Source organism: Pelobates fuscus, chromosome 1 (genome assembly GCF_036172605.1).
Source record: "Pelobates fuscus isolate aPelFus1 chromosome 1, aPelFus1.pri, whole genome shotgun sequence".
In the NCBI taxonomy this organism is placed as follows: domain Eukaryota; kingdom Metazoa; phylum Chordata; class Amphibia; order Anura; family Pelobatidae; genus Pelobates; species Pelobates fuscus.
This window is the reverse complement of record NC_086317.1, coordinates 260,230,656-260,253,214: the sequence shown is the minus strand read 5'-3', so window position 1 is coordinate 260,253,214 and position 22,559 is coordinate 260,230,656. Positions and strand designations below refer to the sequence as shown.

The 22,559-nt window shown below is 40.8% G+C and overlaps 1 protein-coding gene across 1 annotated transcript in view; it reads left to right on the top strand.

The window, feature by feature from the left end:
* Positions 1-22,559, top strand: part of LOC134593398 (uroplakin-3b-like) — a 58,128-nt gene that overhangs the window by 12,464 nt on the left and 23,105 nt on the right. Inside the window, exon 3 of the mRNA XM_063444581.1 lies at positions 5,275-5,491. Coding sequence (XP_063300651.1) covers positions 5,275-5,491 — 217 coding nt within the window. The remainder of the gene's footprint in view (positions 1-5,274; positions 5,492-22,559) is intronic.

The window sequence follows — 22,559 nt, the reverse complement described above, 5'->3', positions numbered from 1 at the left end:
GTGTTTATGTGGTGGATGATGTGTATGGTTGTGTAGTGGATGCAGTTTGTGTGTTTATGTGGTGGGTGATGTGTATGGTTGTGTAGTGGATCATGTGTATGGTTGTGTAGTGGATGCAGTGTGTGTGTTTATGTGGTGGATGATGTGTATGGTTGTGTAGTGGATGCAGTGTGTGTATTTGTGCAGTGGATGATGTGTATGGTTGTGTAGTGGATGATGTGTATGGTTGTGTAGTGGATGCAGTGTGTGTGTTTATGTGGTGGATGATGTGTATGGTTGTGTAGTGGATGCAGTTTGTCTGTTTGGTGTGTGTGTGTGTGTGTGTGTGTGTGTGTGGTGGATGTGTGACAAATGCTGCTGGGATTTATTTAATTTTTTTATGTAGAATTTGTATAATTAAAAAAAGATGTATTCCCCCCTCCCTGCCTCTTACCTGTAGCCAGGGAGGGGGGCACTGGATTCCCTGGTGGTCCGGTGGCTCCGCTTGTTGGGGCAGCAAGGAGGAGACCAGCAGACTCCCTCCACGTTCTCCCTCCTGCCAGCCACTGCTCTATGCGAGCCCAGCATGCATTGCGTGCCGCAGAGCGTTGTCATGACAACCCGCGGCAACACTTTACTGCTGTGGCTCGCGAGAGTGCTGGAGGGGAGGTAAGTATATCCTGGGCTCTGCTTGGAAGCCAGCAGGGCCCGCAGAGGCATATATACATAGCGGTACTCGCTATGTATATATGCAGATTGAAGGGCTGGGGGCCCGGGCATGCAGAGGATTACCTGTGCAGTCCGGGCCCTCCAGGACCGCCGGGCCTGTGACAACCGTCATGGTTGTCACCCCCTGATGGCGGTCTTGTATGTTAGTACCAACTTATAGATCACTTTCAACTTCCTATTATCTGATGATACCAATACAAGTTTTCCATCAGTAATAATTATTAGGGACTCAAATTGCTTGAAAAACTGTTTAACATAAAATAAGACAACTCAGCATAACCGATTCTGAAGGGGTCAATTTCACATAATTAGCCTTTCCCTCCCCATAGGAGGAGCATTATGAAGAATTTTCAACTTACCAATTAGACACTCACACTCAGAACCAATCAGACGGTATCTTCTCCTTTTTAAACTTTGTGTTTTGTACTGGCCGGTTCCCCTCTGATGAGCCAGGTCGGGCGAAATGCACGCGTCAGGGGTCCAGTTAATGCTGTCTCTTTGTATTCACTGACAGCGAACGGACTTGCAACCCTGCTGATCTTTTTTATTCATGATTTGAGCAATGTCGCTCTCCGCTTTAGGGACTTAGTGGTATACGTTTGTCATGGGTATAGTGTTAGGTGCCCTCGAAGGCACGGAAGCAAGATTGCAGTCAGTACAGTAGAGTATTTAAGGTCGTTTTTCGGTGATTAGACTATGCCATGCTATATAAGGGAGCATCTGATTAGGTGCCCATGAAGGCACGGGTGATATTAACATCGGATTAGACAGCCATGCTGTTTATATATTGACAATTGAATGAACTCTTAACAGACTGCTTTACCCGGTTTAACTCCTGTGTGCCTTAACCTCCTTTTCTATATTATTCTATTCCCTAGAACACTTGATAACGGGTTACTAAGGGTACCCTTTCTGCCGTCTTTCGGTATTCACAGACAGCAGGCATACTTAATACTTCGGTACCCTCGTTTTCACTAATTTTGAGTGATAATGCTCCTAAGTATGTAGCGTTACTAGTTAACCACGCTATACGATAGTAGGACAGTAACCATATAGCGATATAAGCACAGGAAATACTCCACACTGGATCAGATAGTTAATATGCATCTAATATAGATTACACATTGACTCTGAATACCAGTCCTGTCAGGTTCAACTAGGATAACGTCTTACACTAGGATAGGATAACGTCTTGTTTTCTCAAGATAGGTTTTGGTGAATCCCATTCCTTATCCAGTACGAGCAGCACACCAATGGTCCTACTCCCTCAATCCTGTGTTTTGCACTAAGCAAACAAGTACCCTATTCCTGTCAGGTACAACTGTTTGGCAGCTTTCCCCTATTCCTCTGCACTAACTATCCCCTAACTAATTAGACATTATTACCGAGGACTCCCCTTCTAATAAACTTACTGTGGTAAGTTTTCAGATTCTAGTCTTCATATACTACAGCACAGACGTATGCACTGATATATGCAGATCTTTTATTCCTTGGAGTCTCTCTACACTTTAGTCCCTACTCAGGTAGTTTAATACGCAGTAAGTTTGTCATGACGAATATAGCTACACACAGGGGCGTATTAGCCGCGAGGCAAACAAGGCATTTGCCTTGGGCGGCATTTTCCAGGGGGCGGCAAAAAAAGCCGCCCCCAAATGCCCAAGGCAAATGTCTTGTTAGCCTTGCGGCTAACAGACATGCCGGCGGGCTGCTGGGCGATCGGGCGGCACTGCCTGGCGGGCGGGCGGTCGGCCGGCGAGGGAGCACTTCCCCTGAGCTGTCTGCTCAGCTCCCTCGCCAGCCGCAGAGTGAGGCTGGGAGGCGGAGCCGGAATATGACGTCATATTCCGGCTCCCAGCCTCACTTGCGGACAGCTCAGGGGAAGTGCTCCCTCGCCGGCCGGCCGGCCGCCAGGCAGTGCCGCCCGATCGCCCAGCATCCACTGGACCACCAGGGAGGAAGAGACACCCCCCCCTCCCAGCATTCCCAAAGGTAAGGAGGCTGGGTGGGGGGGTGTTAAATTAAAAAAAAATGTGCTAAAAAAAAATTAAAAAAAAATGTGTTAAAAATAAATTTAAAAAAAGTGTTAAAAATAAATTTAAAAAAAAAATGTGTTAAAAATAAATTTAAAAAAATGTGGTAAAAATAAATTAAAAAAAAGTGTTAAAAATAAATTTAAAAAAATGTGTTAAAAATAAATTTTAAAAAATGTGTTAGTGTGTGTGTCTGTTAGTGTGTGTCTGTGTCTGTTAGTGTGTGTGTCTGTTAGTGTGTGTGTGTGTGTCAGTGTGTGTGTCTGTTAGTGTTTCTGTCTGTGTCTGTTAGTGTGTGTGTGTCTGTTAGTGTGTGTCTGTGTCTGTTAGTGTGTGTCTGTGTCTGTTAGTGTGTGTGTCTGACTGTGTGTGTCTGTTAGTGTGTGTGTCTGACTGTGTGTGTCTGTTAGTGTGTGTTTGCCTGTGAGTGTTTGTTTGCCTGTGAGTGTGTGTGTCTGCTAGTTTGTGTCTGCTAGTGAGTGAGTGTGTGTCTGTTAGTGTGTGTCTGTTAGTGAGTGTGTTTGTCTGTTACTGAGTGTGAGTGAGTCTGTTAGTGTGTGTGTGTTTCTGTTAGCGATTGTGTGTTTCTGTTAGCTAGTGTATGCGTATCTGTCAGTGAATGTGTGTGTGTGTGTGTGTGTATTTAGAATGCGGGGCGGGGGGAAAGGTTGGGTGGGGGTGGCGCGGGGGGAGGGGGGGTGCCTGAGTTTTGTCCTGCCTAGGGCAGCACAAAACCAGGATACACCACTGGCTACACATTGTATTACCATACGCTTTGGTGAACATTAGACTATACAATCGACCTGCTTATTGAATACCTGTTTTATTGCATTGTACATGAACACCACTGTATAATAAGTTTTTTCACATTTTGTTATTTTAATTAATAAAACTTATTTATTTTCCATATATTTTTTCATATTTCTTCATTTGCACCTTTTAGTCTGGAAGTTAGCTGGCACCTTTCTGTGCTTAGACTATATCCCAGTCCCCCCTGGTACACCATTCTCTTTTTTTACTTACATTATTCTCTGTGTCTGTGTATCTGCATGTGTTTCTGTGTATATATATATGTCTCTGTGTTTGTGTGTTAGTTTGTGTCTGCATTTGAGTGTGTATGTGTGTCTGTGAATCAGCATGTGTCCGCGTATGTATCTGTATGTTTTATATGGTGTGTCTCTGCATGTATGTCAGTGTGTTTGTATGAATGAGACACATTAAGGGGGTTAGTGTGACACATCAAGGGGATAGGGGAGGGGGAATGAGACATTTGGGGGGAACATGGCAATTTTCGCACAGGGGCCCAGTGGTTTCTAGTAACTCCTCTGTGGGCAACCCACTTTTATATTTAATTTCAGCCTGAACTAGGCTGAGAGGCACTATAGGTCCCCCATCTATTATTATTTTTTAATATCCCTCACCCACTCCCTATAATAGGTCCCTAAAGTAGGTAATCCCCCTGAGTTATTCATATTATAGCTCTCACCTGCTGCCAATGGGTAAGGGCTAGGGGTAAACTAGACCCACCTCTGAATTATTAAAATTGTAGTCCACACCCACCGGTCATGGGTGAGGACTGTAGAGACATAGGTCCCCCTATTTCTTTTTTAATTAGTGTCCCTACCCTCTGGTCACAGCATTATCTAAGTAAAGCCCCTACTTGGCTGTCCCTCACTGCTTTATGTTTTTAGTAATATCCTCACCACGGGGGTTGGTCAGTGATCTGTCCAACCCATTCTTTATTTTACAGCCCACACCCAATGTCCATAGGTGGGGGCAATGGGGTGAACTGTGTCGAGTCCCCCCTTTATGTTAATAGCATCTGATCACCAATATCTGCCCAGGCACCAGCTGCTCACTGTTTAACGTACATGTTCCCACTCGTGGCATGGGGGAGGTTTAACAACTGCCCTGTACTAATATGTTATTTATATTGACACACGCAGGCTTTTATTTAATTTATTTTTTAATAACTGTTTGGGTAGTCATTAAAAAAGACCAGTAATTGTGCCACCGAAGCTCATTTATCAGACAATGTTTCTTGGGCATAAAAATAATTACCATAAAATACCATGTTATTTTGTTTTTCACAGATTTTAACCAAACCTGGATATATAAGTATTGAAATTTGCACTTGTATGTTTATGAGTTTTATATTTATTTTTTAAATGCAGCGGAACGCTGTTGTACGGTGATTATTTTATGCACTTTATTTGAGAATTGCAAGTGGTTGCAGCTACACAAAACATTATATGCACTTTCATTTATAACACTTTCATCTGAAAAAAGTGCCCTAGTACTTTTCTGGATTTTATCTGTTTTTTTCTGAAGCAGCCAAAACATATATTGGGCTCAGCTGCTAGAATTTTGGCTGGCTTTAAATTCATTCAAAATTTGTTTAAAAACATTGGGCAAAACCAATCGACAATAATGATTTATTAGATGAGGTAGATTTTGTAGTGCTTGTTTAAGCACCATAATAGATTGTGTAGACATTTATGCTTGAAATTATTATTATTATTTTTTATTGTTACAGTTGTCCCAACATTAAATAGAACAAGTCTCAGTACACCAGTCAATGCTTCATTTCTTGACAGCCAAAACTACTATCACATTTTAAAAACACTCGGGTCTGATTATCCATGTACAGACACATATGGAAATGCAGTTGATTTGTTTATGATTGGTTCCGAAACAAACTGCACTGGTATTTCCTTTTGCAATCCACCATTACCACTGCTTGGATCCTACAGGTAAGTGTAAATTAATTGTTTATTAAAAAATATACCAAACTTTACTCAGGAATGAATTTTGAAATTGTGGTCGTTTCCAATTTCAAGAAGTACTAGAAATACTAAAATGTATATTATACGAAAAAATATGCAAATAGCAGGAGCAATCCATTTGTTTAAATAATGGTTGTCCAAAATGTATCCCCATAAATAAAATGCTAGCTGCAGTCTATGAGGCTATAACATTTTCGGGGAAAGACCATGTTAGAATCTGCTTTCGGAGCTCTACATAGAACCTTGGTACTAATATAAATTCCAAGTGCTTTGCCGGGCTGGAAACCTGAGTGCATGGCCACCCGTGGGTTACGCTCCCGCCCTCCTCCCCCCCCCCATATTGAGAATTTTAACTAAAGATTATTCCATTTGTTAGATCTTTGTTAGATCAGGTTAGATCAATTTTTATTCCGTTAGATCTACTCTAAAATATGCAATATTAACAATCATTTTTAGAGGGGACGAACCCGTAGTAACTGGACAAAATGAAAACTGAAATTTGAATTATTTTTTTTTATTGATTTTGGTAGATATTCCTTAGATTAGGTAAGCTTTTTTTGTTAGAACTATCACACAGGAGACTGCCTGCCTGTAACTGTAGTGTGTGTGACTGTGTGTGAATGTCTGTAACTGTGTGTGTGTGTGTGTTTGACTGTTTGTCTGTGACTGTGTGTGAGTGACTATGTGCCTGGCACTGTGTGCCTGTAGCTCTATTTGACAGTATATCTGTATTACTGTGCATATGACTATGGGACTGTGTGCATGTGGCACAAAAAATACACATCTGCATTCATACATGTGCCTACATTTTTATTTTTTAACCTGAACCTAACGAATATCTACCAAAATTAATAATAAAAAAAATCTAATTTAACTTGAGGGAGGCTAAACCGTAGTCACGCCCACAAAGTTAAGTAGTGAATACCGCCTCTTGTGTGATCTAACGAAAAAAGCAGTTGATCAAACCTGATCTAATGAATATCTACCAAAATCAATAAAAAAAAATGTTTACATTTCGGTTGGAGGGGAGAGCTACCACTTGTCACGCCCACTTGTCACGCCCACTTGTTACGCCCACAAAGTCGGGCAGTGAATATCGCCTCTTGCGTGGTAGATCTAACGAAAAAAACTGTTGATCAAACCCGATCTAACGAATATCTACCAAAATTAGTAACATTTTGTCCAAATTTCAGTTGAGGGGATCCAGCCCCACCTAATTATATATGCGATATCTCAGTAATTGGACTAGATATAACAAAAATGTTGCCTGATCTAACGCAGAGCTATCATAATCAACAACATTTTGTACAAATTTGTGTTGAGGGGGGGCTGGCTACGGGTTAGTTCCCCCTGAAAATAACTGTTAATTTGCATATTTTCTTCAATCTCTGACTGGATGTTGTCCCGCTTTCTGAAACTCAGTCTCTCTAAAACTGAGCTCCTTGTCTTTCCTCCTCCTAATACTGATCCTCCTCTTTCGCTCTCCCTTCAAGTTTGTGGTACCAACATCAGTCCATCCTTGCAAGCGCGCTGTCTTGGCGTCATACTTGATTCTGGCCTCACCTTTAAGCATGTTGCCAAATCCTGTAGATTCCATCTTAAAAACATAGCCTGCATCCGCCCCTTTCTTGCACCAGATACTACCAAGGAGCTTGTCCATGCTCTAGTAATTTCCCGCATGGATTATTGTAACCCTCTCCTAATTGGTCTTCCCAAAAGCCGTACTGCACCGCTACAGTCCGTAATGAACGCTGCTGCCAGACTGATTTTCCTCTCTAGTCATTTCTCTCACACCTCACCCCACTGTCAGTCCTTACATTGGCTTCCTGTATGCTATAGGAGTCAATTCAAGGTACTAATTCACCCCTATAAAGCACTGAACAACTCTAGCCCCTCTTATATCTCCTCACAGATCCATAGGTATGTCCCTTCTCGGTCTCTCCGCTCTGCCCGTGACCACCTCCTGTCCGTTGTCCGCCCCCATACTGCCAACTCACGCTTGCAGGACTTCTCGCGGGCGGCTCCCTTCCTATGGAATAGCCTGCCTACCTCCATCAGACTCTCCCCTAGTCTTGCATCTTTTAAGAAGTGCCTTAAAACCCATCTCTTTAGGAAAGCTTATGGCCTCCCAGAGTAACCTCTACCTCACATACCTGTCTCTTGCTCTCTCCTAAAGGGCAATCCACCTTATTTGACTGCAAATTCCTGTCCTAATGTGTTTTACACCCCACCTCCTATAGAATGTAAGCTCGATTGAGCAGGGTCCTCTTCAACCTATTGTTCCCGTAAGTTCTTGGTAATTGTCCTATTTATAGTTAAATCCCCCTCTCATAATATTGTAAAGCGCTACGGAATCTGTTGGCGCTATATAAATGGCAATAATAAATAAATAAATATTTTAGAGTACATATAACAAAACAAATTGTTGATCTAACCTGATCTAACAAAGATCTAACAAATGGAATAATCTTTAGTTAAAATTCTCAATATGGGGGGGGCTAACCCAGGGGTGGTGAGTGCATGTTTAATTTTCGCACCATTTAATTGTTAGCCTTGAGTCCCCTGTAATACTAAAAGAGAAATAATACCTCCAGTAACAACATGTATTACAGTGCCACGTTTTGAGTTTAATATGCAGTGTAGAATAGGGATATTGCTGTAGGTGCAGAGTTTAATGCGGTGGGGTGAACAATTAATACAGCAGATGGGAAGTTTATAAATATAGCTTCATGCAATGCTCAAAATTGAAACAATTGGTGTTTTAATGTGATTTATAGAAAACATTTAGGGTTTGAAGGAACACTATAAGGCCAGGAATACAAATATAGCATTAAAAACACTATTTAGGTGGCCAACTCGCCTTGTTCTCCTTAAGTAGGGTACAAACTGAACATTATTCCAGTGTCGCGCTGGAATAAAGTTTTAAGTAAATATATGTGGGAGGAGCCATAAAATTTACTTTTGGGCTGAAGGTCCTAACTTTTTTGCTAAATATGTTGGCATGCTACAAAAATAATAATTATTATTATGATTTGGGAAACATATCAGTAGACGCCATCATTCTCACAGTTCTTTGTGCATGGATTTTAAATCAATAGCAGTCCTCGAACATGGCCCTCTGATGCTATATTAGCCAATATTAGCCAATAAGACCCCTAGAAAAGATGGTGATTGCACATGCCTCTCTTCTACAGTTCCAGATTTAGACATCTCAATGAAAATGTATTTTCCATTACCATCCCAAGGTCTTGACATGCCCAGTTGATCTCAACAGTTTTTTTAAACAGCTGGAACTGTAACCATTAAAGAGATAAACAATTATCTAGTAAAATACTGATCAAAGTGCAACTAATGATTTACCCCATTCTTCTAATGTTTTGCCAAATCAGCACAAATGTTCACTGCTGAGGTTTTTTACCTCTCCAGACTCTCACTGCCTTCCTCCAAGAATTTCAGTATCCTCACTGACACCCGCTCAGCCATGTCAACCCAGCTTCCAAGCTGTTCTAAACTGTCTCGAAGACATCACCAGTGTCTCAAAATGTTAATTGTGTCTCAACTTCATGGACTTGTGTTTAAAAAACTTTCTGCATCTTCTCTTTTGTTTATGTATCGCCATCCCCTCTAGTGTTTCAATCTCCCTGTACCACCTCTCCTCTCTCTCTAGACCTCATCACCATTATCTTAACTCATCCACTCCAGTATGTTGGTGAGTTTAAAAATTATTACACAGAGGGGGGCGGGGCCTGACCGCCGAGCCAGGCAGACGCATTGACTGTGAGCTCCACACTTGAATCGCCCAAATTGCCCACAAAACGGGTGTAAAGCCATAATAGTGACTCACACTACAACCTACCAACACCCTAAAGCTACCGGACAACTGCCGGTGCAATTTCGTACCTGAAAGCCACAAAGTATCTACACGGTGGAACTGCAGCCCTGTATGGTCCTGGCTGGGAGTTGCGGCCGAACTCCTTGCCGGCAATCCTGAAAGCTGAGCTGTGGGCAGGCCCTGTTTCCCCCCCCTTTGGACCGGTGGGGGTTATCCCGGTCCCCACCATCGCAGTACAGGTCACTCACCCAAGAATCAACACTTCTTAACTGGGCAACGGAGAAGCACATGTTCAGCCTCAAGATGGCGGCGGAGCTATCCTCTGCAACAGACCCGGTGTCGAGATGAAGGGAAAGCATTCGACAAAATCTGTGCACGATTCTGGCAACGCATCCAAGCTCGAACACAGCAGGATCTCCCACCTGATCAGCAACTATCTCCCAATAGAGAAATCAGGGGCATGAGTGCACCTCGGAGGAAGAAGGGAATGAGCACTACATCTGGGCTGAAGATCTCTAAGGGTCTGGCCCCAAAGCACGGCCCGCACCCGCGGAAGACCGCACACCACAAACGGCAGCTGACCATCAGGCCCCCCAGGAGGATCTTGGCCTCCAGAAGCCTACAAGATTGTGGCCCAGAGTTGCCGACCTATGCCCCAACCTGGAGTAGGGGGGATGCCATGCCTCACATCTACCCTGCACCTGCCTCAAGCTACTCACCGGCTGGTTCCAGCTGCCTCCCTATGCGAGGCATCGGATGAAGGTGACTATCGTGGACTCCTGCCTGCCACCTAAGAGGTCATACCTTTGGGACACAATGCCAGACACTCCACCTACCTGCGTTTTACTTGTACTATGCTGTTTTATATCCTTTTTGCTTTCCTACACAAAGCTTATGATACCACTGTCCGGCATAGGCTGATACAGGTGCTAGGATAGCATGACGACGAGCTGTTGTCCTTTTACGACACTACTATCCTACACCCTTGAACTTCTGTGACGCCACATCTTTTTTCCTAATCTCTGGTATCACCCCTGGCACACTTTGTTTTTTACCACATGCAACTAGCCAGGAGCCTCCCTGGGAAATCTCACTGTTTAATATTCATGTTGATGTATGCAGGTCTATATCTTTAGCCTTGAGAATATATGTGTCTTAGAAACACTACTTGCCGACTATCTATATGAAGTAATTTTCGTAGACACGTTAAACATACTTGTTTTAATAACCCAAAAATGTGTGCTAACTTACTCTAATCGCCATGCAACTGTCTTAAACAGTTTTATATTTTCGCAACGTATTGTTAAGCTACGATATAAGCCTCAAATAGATAACTCTTGTACTTACTTGTAACGTTAAGCTTGGTTATATATGTTAAAAATGTGCAAATAACACATGCCACTGACTACACTGACTGCATATGCAAATGAACGCTGTTGTGGCGTATTGACAATGCGTGTACCTACCTGCACAATAAAAATAAAGAATTTAAAAAAAAAAAAAAATATTACACATGTGAAGAAAATAGACTTTTAATTCGGGATTTTGTAAGGCCATTCATTATTTTGATGTGTTATTTGTTCAGTAGATTGAAACTACCGAACACCAACCACCTTCCTGGCTCATTATCTACAAAGTGAACCGTCAATTGAGCGCTCTCTCTCTGGGTGGCCGCCATTCGTATAGTCGAACGCCACGTGGAAAAGAAAATGGCGGTCATCTTGTTTGCATGAAAGGAGGCAGCGGGACTTGGTGGTCGAGTGTCTGGAACTAAAATCGGACACTCAACTTCTCGAACACCACGAAACCATACGAACAGCTGCTTCCTTTTGTCGAACCGCTAGGAGAGCGCCGTTCGGTAGTTTGGTTCCACGTACAAGAGGAACAATCGCTCCTATGAGCCAGGAGGTCCATTCATGCTTTTATTCGTTTTTGTAACTTTATTGAAATTGACCGACCGCACATACTGAATTCATGGAACTGTTTTGGGCAGTAGCCTCGTGTGCGATCGGTGAACTAAGACTTCCATAAATCTCGAAAACCCCTGAACCGATCTGGGTGAAATCTGAATATGTTGGTGACCCAGATCGGGGCTATCAGGGGATGTGTCATTTGTGGGGATACCATGTATTTTAAGGGGTGTTTCAAGTTTTGGGGAAAATGTGTTCCCTCTGGCTGGAGATAATTGGTTGGCAGAACTAATGTAGATAGGGCCCTGGTGCAAGAATTTATTTTTGGACCCCCTCTAGCACAACGGTGGCCATGTGCCATACAATCCCAATGAAGCTATGCCAGCTAGGGATCTATCATTTGCCCATCCTTGTAGGGTTGTATTTGTGAGAAGTGTTTGTGTATTTCAATGTAAGTATGTAGCGGAGCTGCAATCCTAAGATACAATATCTCCACTGGAATCATCTGAAGCTGGAAGAAAGCGCTGGTCAGTGATTATAGCCCATTCCCCCAGTAATTGGACGACACACAGTTCTGGGAGTCAACTGAACTTTATTCAGCCACACACAGCTTTTTTTGCATGGCCCCTAGCATGGGGTCTCCACAACAACATTACAGGGTTTTTTTCCCCAAGAGTCTCTGGGACTGAGAGATAATTGAGCTCTAATCTGGATAACTCAATTATCTCTCAGTTGCAGGAAATACATACAATATTTTAAATCAGCCCAAAAATATAAGAAAATATTACAAGAACCCCACAAGTCTGATATCCCTGAATAGCCCTGGTCTGAGCACCCAACATATATTCAGAACGGTTTGGTGAAACAAAATCGCCATTTGGGAGAAGTGTTGACCAGCCGGCCATGAGGTGATGCCCAAAAGAGAAATCAGGGTAGCGGTTGTTCCTGCACAAACACTGACAAACGCTCCCCCTTGTTCCTAAGTAGTGAATGCTCCCCCTAGTTGGTAGTTCCTACCTCCCGAATGTGGTTTGTGTAGATGGTCAGGAAAGTGTACGGGCAGCAGTATCATCCTTGCCGGGGTTCACAAGCATGTATAGCAAAAAGAGTTCCAAGCGCTCGATGACCAAGTACCGCTGCCTGTGTTCAGGAGACAAAATGGCCATGCACTGGAGCATGTGTGTTCAGTTATACAAACAGCAGCCACCCAGGGAAAGCATTGAGTTAATCCTTTAATTGCGTTAACAGCCAAGGGTGGTTGGTGTTCTGAGTCAATAAAAAGGAGGACAATGCACGCTGGTAACGTTTCGCGGGCTATGCAAGGCGGGAGCGGTTCGAGCAACAGTAGTGGTGGCGTTTGAGGGAGGAGACAGACTGATGTTGTAACAGTCTGAAAAGGCTTGCCCAGCGCAGTACAGAGCCCTACAGCGAGAGACAGCGAAGTCAAGTTGGCAGCAAAAGGAGAGCGGACCCAGTAACTGGTGGAGAAGTCCGAGTCACGAGCAAGGAGGGAAGGAAAGACAGAAAAAGGGGTGAGAGGGAGAAAGAAAAGAAAAAGAAACAGCAAGTATACTCTGCTTATATAAATATATAAAATGGACAGCAAGTACATCGTGTTTATTAGGGATGTGCATGGGCAAAACATTTGTTTCAGTTCGGCACTTCTGAAATTCGGGACTTTGGCAATTTGGGAATTTGGAACGCCAGCAATTCGACACTTCGGCGGTTCGGTTCGGCACTTCCAAAATTCAGGACTTCAGCAATTCCCTAACCCCTAACCCTACCCATAACCATACCCCTACCCCTGACCCTACCCCTAACCCTACCTCATCCCTAACCATACCCCTAACCCTAACCAGGTAGGGTTAGGGTTAGATTCCTGTTCATCATTCACGTAATTTCCCCTCCCTCTCTTGTTTTGCCACTTTTTAAAAATCTGAAGCATTTCAGCACTTCCGAAATTTGGCACTTTGGCAATTTGGTTTGGTTCGGCACTTCAGAAATTCAGCACTTCGGTAATTCGGCACTGCGGCAATTAAGTTTGGTTCGGCACTTCAGAAATTCAGCAGTTCGGAAGCATCCAAATTCGGAAATTCAGCACTGCAGCAATTCAGTTCGGCACTTAGGAAGCATCCAAATGTCCGAATTGCCGAAATTCATCCTTATTTACATTTGTAACGAAATTAATTGCACATATCTAGTGTTTTTATACATATCTGTATTAGAACTAAGGGAAAAATAAAAAATCGGATACACAAATTTAAGTACAGCTAAAGTAGTAGTAGTAGTAAATAATGTAAATAACACCCCAATTTCCTTACTATACCTCCTAAGGTGGAAAGCTACTAACAATATATATAGAGAGAATTTTTGACCCCAAACGTGCTTGTATACTTAAAGAGACATTAAATATCTCAACTAGTGGAGTGAGAGGCACGCACGGAGAAATAACAAGTATATTTTGTATACACCAGTATATGCAAGGAATAGCAAGTATAGTCTACATATATTTGTTCCCTATATATCTTGATACAAGGAAAGAAAAGCAAGTATATTTAACTTAAACCTGCACCAGGGGGAAAGAAAAGAGAAAACAAAAGTAGGGGGAAAGAAAAGAGAAAATAAGATAAATAAGAAAAAAAAAGATTTTTTGGAAGCTTGAAGTTCATAAATATATTCGCTAAACGGTGAATCAAAGGAGAGAAAGAAAAGAAAAAGAAAACAAGGGAAAGTCGTAGGTTTGTTTGTTTTTTTTCTTCTTTTTTTTTGCCTAAACTCCCTGGAAGCTCCCTGTTTCCCCTTCCCAGTTATGGCGACTAAAAAAAAGTGACTGTAAGCAAGGATATAAAAAAGGGAAAGAAAAGAAAATAGAACAGAAAACAGAAAAGCATTCTCCACTCACACTGTTTTGAACTGGTTTGGGACTCAACACAATGCATCACACTGATACGTCAGAATTACAACTTGTAGAGCACCCCCATATTAACGTGTGCAGCATACAAGGATTATATTATTCTCTTCCCAAATATTTAAAGATTATCGGTATCCATCAATGTAAATTTCCTACAATAGGATACATTTACGTGGTACCTATGTTTCCCGGTCCTTAGACCATTATCTTTCATGTATCTCTGAGACCATCTCTATTATAATGCTTATATGATAGATAGGATATTTTGGGATTCTGTAAGTGTACCTATAATAGAGGACAAAACATAGTGCAAATATTGCTTAAAAACTGAAATGAAGCTTCCAATGATTAGAATGCACTCACATATTCCAGGAAAATAAAGCGTGTTATAGGTGCCTCCCCTTGGTGGAAGAAAAAAGGGGGGTATGTTCCTTTAAAAACTCCCTCCTCGAGTGATAGCCAATGGGGTATCCGGGTCAGCCAGGAAATTCACAGACAGCAAACCAAACGAAATACTTCAATGGCAATTTATTCACTTGTAGAAAGGTGTATATAGTAAAAATCATAAAAGCAAATTAACCCTAATTAACCCTAATTGGAACACTAACATTAATCCTAAATGTCCCATGTCCTACCCCAAGGGTTAGGGTAAGAATAGAGAGTGAGAGAGGTTAGAAGCACTTACCTAACCCTAATTTGAACCCTCACTTAACCCTAAATGCCCCGTGTGCCTAAGCTTAGTGAATGCACTAACTATAATGAAAGTGTAAAACTAGCTTTACTTACCTTCCAGGACCTTGCTGTGGAGGAGTAGCAGGAGTGCTAGCACGCATGTGCAGCACAGGATCCAGCTGATTCCCCTCACCAGAAGGGACGAGGGTAAGGGATTTTCACGGGTAGGGAAATTTGATAGAACACCGGAGCCTGCACGGGTTGATAATTGTCCCGATTGCGTCATCACGCTGCATCCGGCGTCATGACGTCATCAGAGGTCATCTCCACGGAAACCGGACAACAAGTCCGTTATGTAATTCTAAACATACTACTCGAAACAGCAGGTAGCCAAAACCAATGTATATGGAGATAATAGGGTACACAGCTTTATACCCTTCATAACATGACTCTTGAAGTCACCTAATTAAAAACAAATCACAAAGCTAGGCGGACACATACAGGGCAGGGTAGAGAAACAGAATACAAAGTACATGCATAAAGTATGCATAATTGCCACACAGCTATAGTCAAAACATAGTGAAATAAAGTGCAAAAACACTATATCACCAACACAGACAGCATTATAATAGAAATAACAAACACACGGACACCCGTGGAAAAGTGTAAAAATGTGTAAAAACACAGAAAACTTAACTGCTAGGTACACGACTTCCCAAGGTTATCTCCCAGCTGATAACCATATAACAAGGTATATATGATAGATAGGATATTTTGGGATTCTGTAAGTGTACCTATAATAGAGGACAAAACATAGTGCAAATATTGCTTAAAAACTGAAATGAAGCTTCCAATGATTAGAATGCACTCACATATTCCAGGAAAATAAAGCGTGTTATAGGTGCCTCCCCTTGGTGGAAGAAAAAAGGGGGTATGTTCCTTTAAAAACTCCCTCCTCGAGTGATAGCCAATGGGGTATCCGGGTCAGCCAGGAAATTCACAGACAGCAAACCAAACGAAATACTTCAATGCAATTTATTCACTTGTAGAAAGGTGTATATAGTAAAAATCATAAAAGCAAATTAAGATAGCGGTGCTGGTCCTACGCGTTTCGTCCTTGTGCAAAAGGACTTCCTCAGGGACCTCTTTCAATGATTAATAATCAACAGGTACATAAAATCAAAGCAGCATCCTAAACACACTAACATTGAAACATCTTATATAGGGCTAGTCCCTTAAAGTCATTGGTGGAATAGTGGGTGTCTTCCAATCCTGCAGTTCCGATTCGTCACGGTATTCTCCTTCAGGTGTTATCGCTTTACCGAGATGAAAAAGCCGGGTCCGTTTCCCTTGTCGGCCACTTCCGCATTCGTCATCTGTGACGCGTGCGTCACGTGTGTCATCACGTGATCCTCATGCGTTCCATGCTCGGACCGAAAAAAATGGCTGTGCGTTTCACAGCATAGAAAACAGCCTAAGGGAGAGTTTTTCTTATACCAGATATTTATATATACGTAACTGCAAAATAGAAGACTGTTAGAAACCATCTTTTCATCTAAAATATAATAGAAAAAGTAATGATGTGTCCTCTATATAAATGAAAACGAATAATAAAAAAGTCAGTTTAAGACATGATAGAGAATAAATGAATGACACAACTTCCTATCTAAGTTGGTCATTCATGATGAATATTTATAACTTTGCAAAAATAATGATAAAAATAATTATGTTAATAATAAATAATGATTAAGAGATGTTTATACTCATAACCATATTTTAACATAACAAACCATTAAAGTGACGTAAAAAACATATATCCATTGCAAAATCGTTTTGTGTAAAGTGACATGAATATTTATTTATATATTCAATTACAAATCCATATTGTATTAAAGTGACATAGCTGATAAAATATTTAATGTTGGTCCAACCATATTTTATAAAGTGACATGACTAATTGAACATTTGATATTTGTTCAATCCTAAACAGTGAAATCAAAATAGTAATTATAACACTCCTTAACCTCTAAACCAGTGTTTCTATTATTGAATATTTATTTAATATTTAAAATGTGATATATTGTATGTTTTTCCCAAGACATAACATCTTCTCAATTCTTTAATTCAGAAAACAGACAATATCCATATCCACGTTTAAACCCCTTGGTGTAAGAGAACGTAATCTATGGATCCAATAAGATTCTCTCTGGGCCAACCTTTTCTCTTTATTGCCCCCTCTCCAATGTGGTTGTATCTGTTCAATCCCTATACAACGTAATCCCTTTAAACTAAATAATGGACAACCATTGCAATGGAGGGGAACTGAATGGGTGTCCAGTTTCTTCTTTATATTATTTATATGTTCCAGAAATCTTATTTTCAAACATCTTTTTGTGCGGCCAATATATTGGCTACCGCATGGGCACTGAAGGAGATACACCACACAGGTTGAGCGGCAGCCAATCTCTGATTTAATAGAAAACTGTTTCCCTGTCACAGAGCTACTAAATTTTGTAACTTTCTCCGTATTCACTTGTGAACAGGCTTTACAACTTTTGCAACCCCTAAAACCTTTAAACCCTTTTGTGTTATTTTTGAAACCATTTTTTTAGAGCATAGCTAGGGGCTAATAGATTCTTAAGGTTCTGTTTTTTTCTATAAATGATTTTTGGCCTTTTGGATGTTCCCCCAAAATGGGATCTTCCAACAAAATTGGCCAATATTTATGTAGACTCCTTTTGATTTTTGGATGGTCTACATTATATTGAGTAAAAAAAGCCTGTTTGAAATCTTCCTCTTTTTTCTTTCTGCTAGGGCCATCCACTAAGAGTTCATTTCTATTCCTTTTCGACATCATATGAATTTCTCTATTTATCTGTTTTTGGTTATAACCCTTTTTAACCAACTTGTCAGCAATATGTTGAGCCTGTATCTGAAAGTCTCCAGTATGTGAGCAATTCCTTCTTACTCGGGTAAGTTGTCCCTTTGTGATGCCCTTCAACCAAGGCTGATGGTGACAGCTGCGTCTATGGACGTAGCTGTTACCATCGGTGGGTTTGAAGAAGCATTTAGATTTTATCTCATTTCCCTCACAGAACAAAGTCAGATCCAGGAAGTTGATCTCTTTACAATTCCACACTGGGGAAAGTTTCAAATTATATTCATTCTGGTTGAGGTGGTTGACAAAAGTCATGAATTCAGCATCCGACCCCCTCCAAATGATAATAACGTCATCGATATATCGCCGCCATAGGACCAGGTTCGCCCCAAAAGAGAAAACTATTACCAACTATTTTCAGCCCAGAGAGAAACGGTGGGAGCATCCCAATCGCTTCTCCCATCTATACAGAGAATCTCCACCAAAAAGGAAAAGAGCAGAGGAGCAGGAGAGGAACTTAGGGAGAGATTAGAGTTATCAGAGGATGAATTAAAGAGAGGGGTTGTTAATCTGTCTGGAGTTAATCTGACAGAACAGGAAATGCAGCTCTTAGAGAAGGGAATGAAATTTGCCCCCAACCAAGAGGCGGATGACTTTCAATTGTATATTGATCTCAAAAAGTTTATCAGATCTATGACAGTGACAAGACATTTTTTAAAACACCCTTATCCAATTGTAAATAAGAATGATGGTGGATTTAAGGATGTACAGAATAAGTTTAAGCTTAAATCCAAATTTTTCCCTGTACAGAGTAAAGGGTCACACCTAGAAACTTTTGAAAATCTGGTAGAAAAAGATTTTGAAAAATGGGTAGGCAAGAGGAAAAGAAAAGGAGGAAACCAAGTACAAAATTTAACCAAGGGGGAGCAAACAGCATTAAAAGATCTTACCTCAAGGGAGAACATTGTAATAAAGGAGGCAGATAAAGGGGGAGCAATAGTCATCATGTCAGATCACTATTACCGCCAAGAAGCTTTTAACATTCTAGCTGACGGTAAAACTTACAAAAAACTCAAAAAGGACCCTTCCCATTTAACATTTAATATGGAACTAAAAACCCTTTTAGAGGAGGCCAAAAATGAAAATATTATCACAAAAATAAATTTTGATTTTCTTTGGAACCCTTATCCAGTTATTCCCATTTTTTATTTTATTCCAAAGATCCACAAAAACTTAACAAGTCCCCCAGGGCGCCCAATAATAAGTGGTATTGAATCAATCACAGCCAATTTGTCTGCCTTCCTTGATTCCTATTTACAAAAATATGCCCAAATGGCATGGTCATACACAAAGGATACGAAATCCTTTTTACAGGAAATTGAAAGTATAGAATGGCAGGAAAATTTTAGTTGGGCCACACTAGATGTGACCTCATTGTACACAGTCATCAGCCATAATCTTGGTTTAGAAGCAGTGGCCTTTTTCTTAGACCAGGATGACACTATCTCCCTGGGCCTTAGATCTTTCATTTTGTGGGGCGTCCAATTCATTTTGGAACATAATTATTTTCTTTTTGATCAGTCTTTTTATTTACAACTAGTGGGAACCGCCATGGGTACCAGGTTCGCCCCCAGTTATGCCAACATATACATGCGCAGATGGGAGGACCTCTGCGTACGTTGGGGGCATGACTGGGTGGCGAACCTGGTCCTATGGCGGCGATATATCGATGACGTTATTATCATTTGGAGGGGGTCGGATGCTGAATTCATGACTTTTGTCAACCACCTCAACCAGAATGAATATAATTTGAAACTTTCCCCAGTGTGGAATTGTAAAGAGATCAACTTCCTGGATCTGACTTTGTTCTGTGAGGGAAATGAGATAAAATCTAAATGCTTCTTCAAACCCACCGATGGTAACAGCTACGTCCATAGACGCAGCTGTCACCATCAGCCTTGGGGACAACTTACCCGAGTAAGAAGGAATTGCTCACATACTGGAGACTTTCAGATACAGGCTCAACATATTGCTGACAAGTTGGTTAAAAAGGGTTATAACCAAAAACAGATAAATAGAGAAATTCATATGATGTCGAAAAGGAATAGAAATGAACTCTTAGTGGATGGCCCTAGCAGAAAGAAAAAAGAGGAAGATTTCAAACAGGCTTTTTTTACTCAATATAATGTAGACCATCCAAAAATCAAAAGGAGTCTACATAAATATTGGCCAATTTTGTTGGAAGATCCCATTTTGGGGGAACATCCAAAAGGCCAAAAATCATTTATAGAAAAAAACAGAACCTTAAGAATCTATTAGCCCCTAGCTATGCTCTAAAAAATGGTTTCAAAAATAACACAAAAGGGTTTAAAGGTTTTAGGGGTTGCAAAAGTTGTAAAGCCTGTTCACAAGTGAATACGGAGAAAGTTACAAAATTTAGTAGCTCTGTGACAGGGAAACAGTTTTCTATTAAATCAGAGATTGGCTGCCGCTCGACCTGTGTGGTGTATCTCCTTCAGTGCCCATGCGGTAGCCAATATATTGGCCGCACAAAAAGATGTTTGAAAATAAGATTTCTGGAACATATAAATAATATAAAGAAGAAACTGGACACCCATTCAGTTCCCCTCCATTGCAATGGTTGTCCATTATTTAGTTTAAAGGGATTACGTTGTATAGGGATTGAACAGATACAACCACATTGGAGAGGGGGCAATAAAGAGAAAAGGTTGGCCCAGAGAGAATCTTATTGGATCCATAGATTACGTTCTCTTACACCAAGGGGTTTAAACGTGGATATGGATATTGTCTGTTTTCTGAATTAAAGAATTGAGAAGATGTTATGTCTTGGGAAAAACATACAATATATCACATTTTAAATATTAAATAAATATTCAATAATAGAAACACTGGTTTAGAGGTTAAGGAGTGTTATAATTACTATTTTGATTTCACTGTTTAGGATTGAACAAATATCAAATGTTCAATTAGTCATGTCACTTTATAAAATATGGTTGGACCAACATTAAATATTTTATCAGCTATGTCACTTTAATACAATATGGATTTGTAATTGAATATATAAATAAATATTCATGTCACTTTACACAAAACGATTTTGCAATGGATATATGTTTTTTACGTCACTTTAATGGTTTGTTATGTTAAAATATGGTTATGAGTATAAACATCTCTTAATCATTATTTATTATTAACATAATTATTTTTATCATTATTTTTGCAAAGTTATAAATATTCATCATGAATGACCAACTTAGATAGGAAGTTGTGTCATTCATTTATTCTCTATCATGTCTTAAACTGACTTTTTTATTATTCGTTTTCATTTATATAGAGGACACTTCATTACTTTTTCTATTATATTTTAGATGAAAAGATGGTTTCTAACATTCTTCTATTTTGCAGTTACGTATATATAAATATCTGGTATAAGAAAAACTCTCCCTTAGGCTGTTTTCTATGCTGTGGAACGCACAGCCATTTTTTTCGGTCCGAGCATGGAACGCATGAGGATCACGTGATGACACACGTGACGCACGCGTCACAGATGACGAATGCGGAAGTGGCCGACAAGGGAAACGGACCCGGCTTTTTCATCTCGGTAAAGCGATAACACCTGAAGGAGAATACCGTGACGAATCGGAACTGCAGGATTGGAAGACACCCACTATTCCACCAATGACTTTAAGGGACTAGCCCTATATAAGATGTTTCAATGTTAGTGTGTTTAGGATGCTGCTTTGATTTTATGTACCTGTTGATTATTAATCATTGAAAGAGGTCCCTGAGGAAGTCCTTTTGCACAAGGACGAAACGCGTAGGACCAGCACCGCTATCTTAATTTGCTTTTATGATTTTTACTATATACCTTTCTACAAGTGAATAAATTGCCATTGAAGTATTTCGTTTGGTTTGCTGTCTGTGAATTTCCTGGCTGACCCGGATACCCCATTGGCTATCACTCGAGGAGGGAGTTTTTAAAGGAACATACCCCCTTTTTTCTTCCACCAAGGGGAGGCACCTATAACACGCTTTATTTTCCTGGAATATGTGAGTGCATTCTAATCATTGGAAGCTTCATTTCAGTTTTTAAGCAATATTTGCACTATGTTTTGTCCTCTATTATAGGTACACTTACAGAATCCCAAAATATCCTATCTATCATATATACCTTGTTATATGGTTATCAGCTGGGAGATAACCTTGGGAAGTCGTGTACCTAGCAGTTAAGTTTTCTGTGTTTTTACACATTTTTACACTTTTCCACGGGTGTCCGTGTGTTTGTTATTTCTATTATAATGCTGTCTGTATTGGTGATATAGTGTTTTTGCACTTTATTTCACTATGTTTTGACTATAGCTGTGTGGCAATTATGCATACTTTATGCATGTACTTTGTATTCTGTTTCTCTACCCTGCCCTGTATGTGTCCGCCTAGCTTTGTGATTTGTTTTTAATTAGGTGACTTCAAGAGTCATGTTATGAAGGGTATAAAGCTGTGTACCCTATTATCTCCATATACATTGGTTTTGGCTACCTGCTGTTTCGAGTAGTATGTTTAGAATTACATAACGGACTTGTTGTCCGGTTTCCGTGGAGATGACCTCTGATGACGTCATGACGCCGGATGCAGCGTGATGACGCAATCGGGACAATTATCAACCCGTGCAGGCTCCGGTGTTCTATCAAATTTCCCTACCCGTGAAAATCCCTTACCCTCGTCCCTTCTGGTGAGGGGAATCAGCTGGATCCTGTGCTGCACATGCGTGCTAGCACTCCTGCTACTCCTCCACAGCAAGGTCCTGGAAGGTA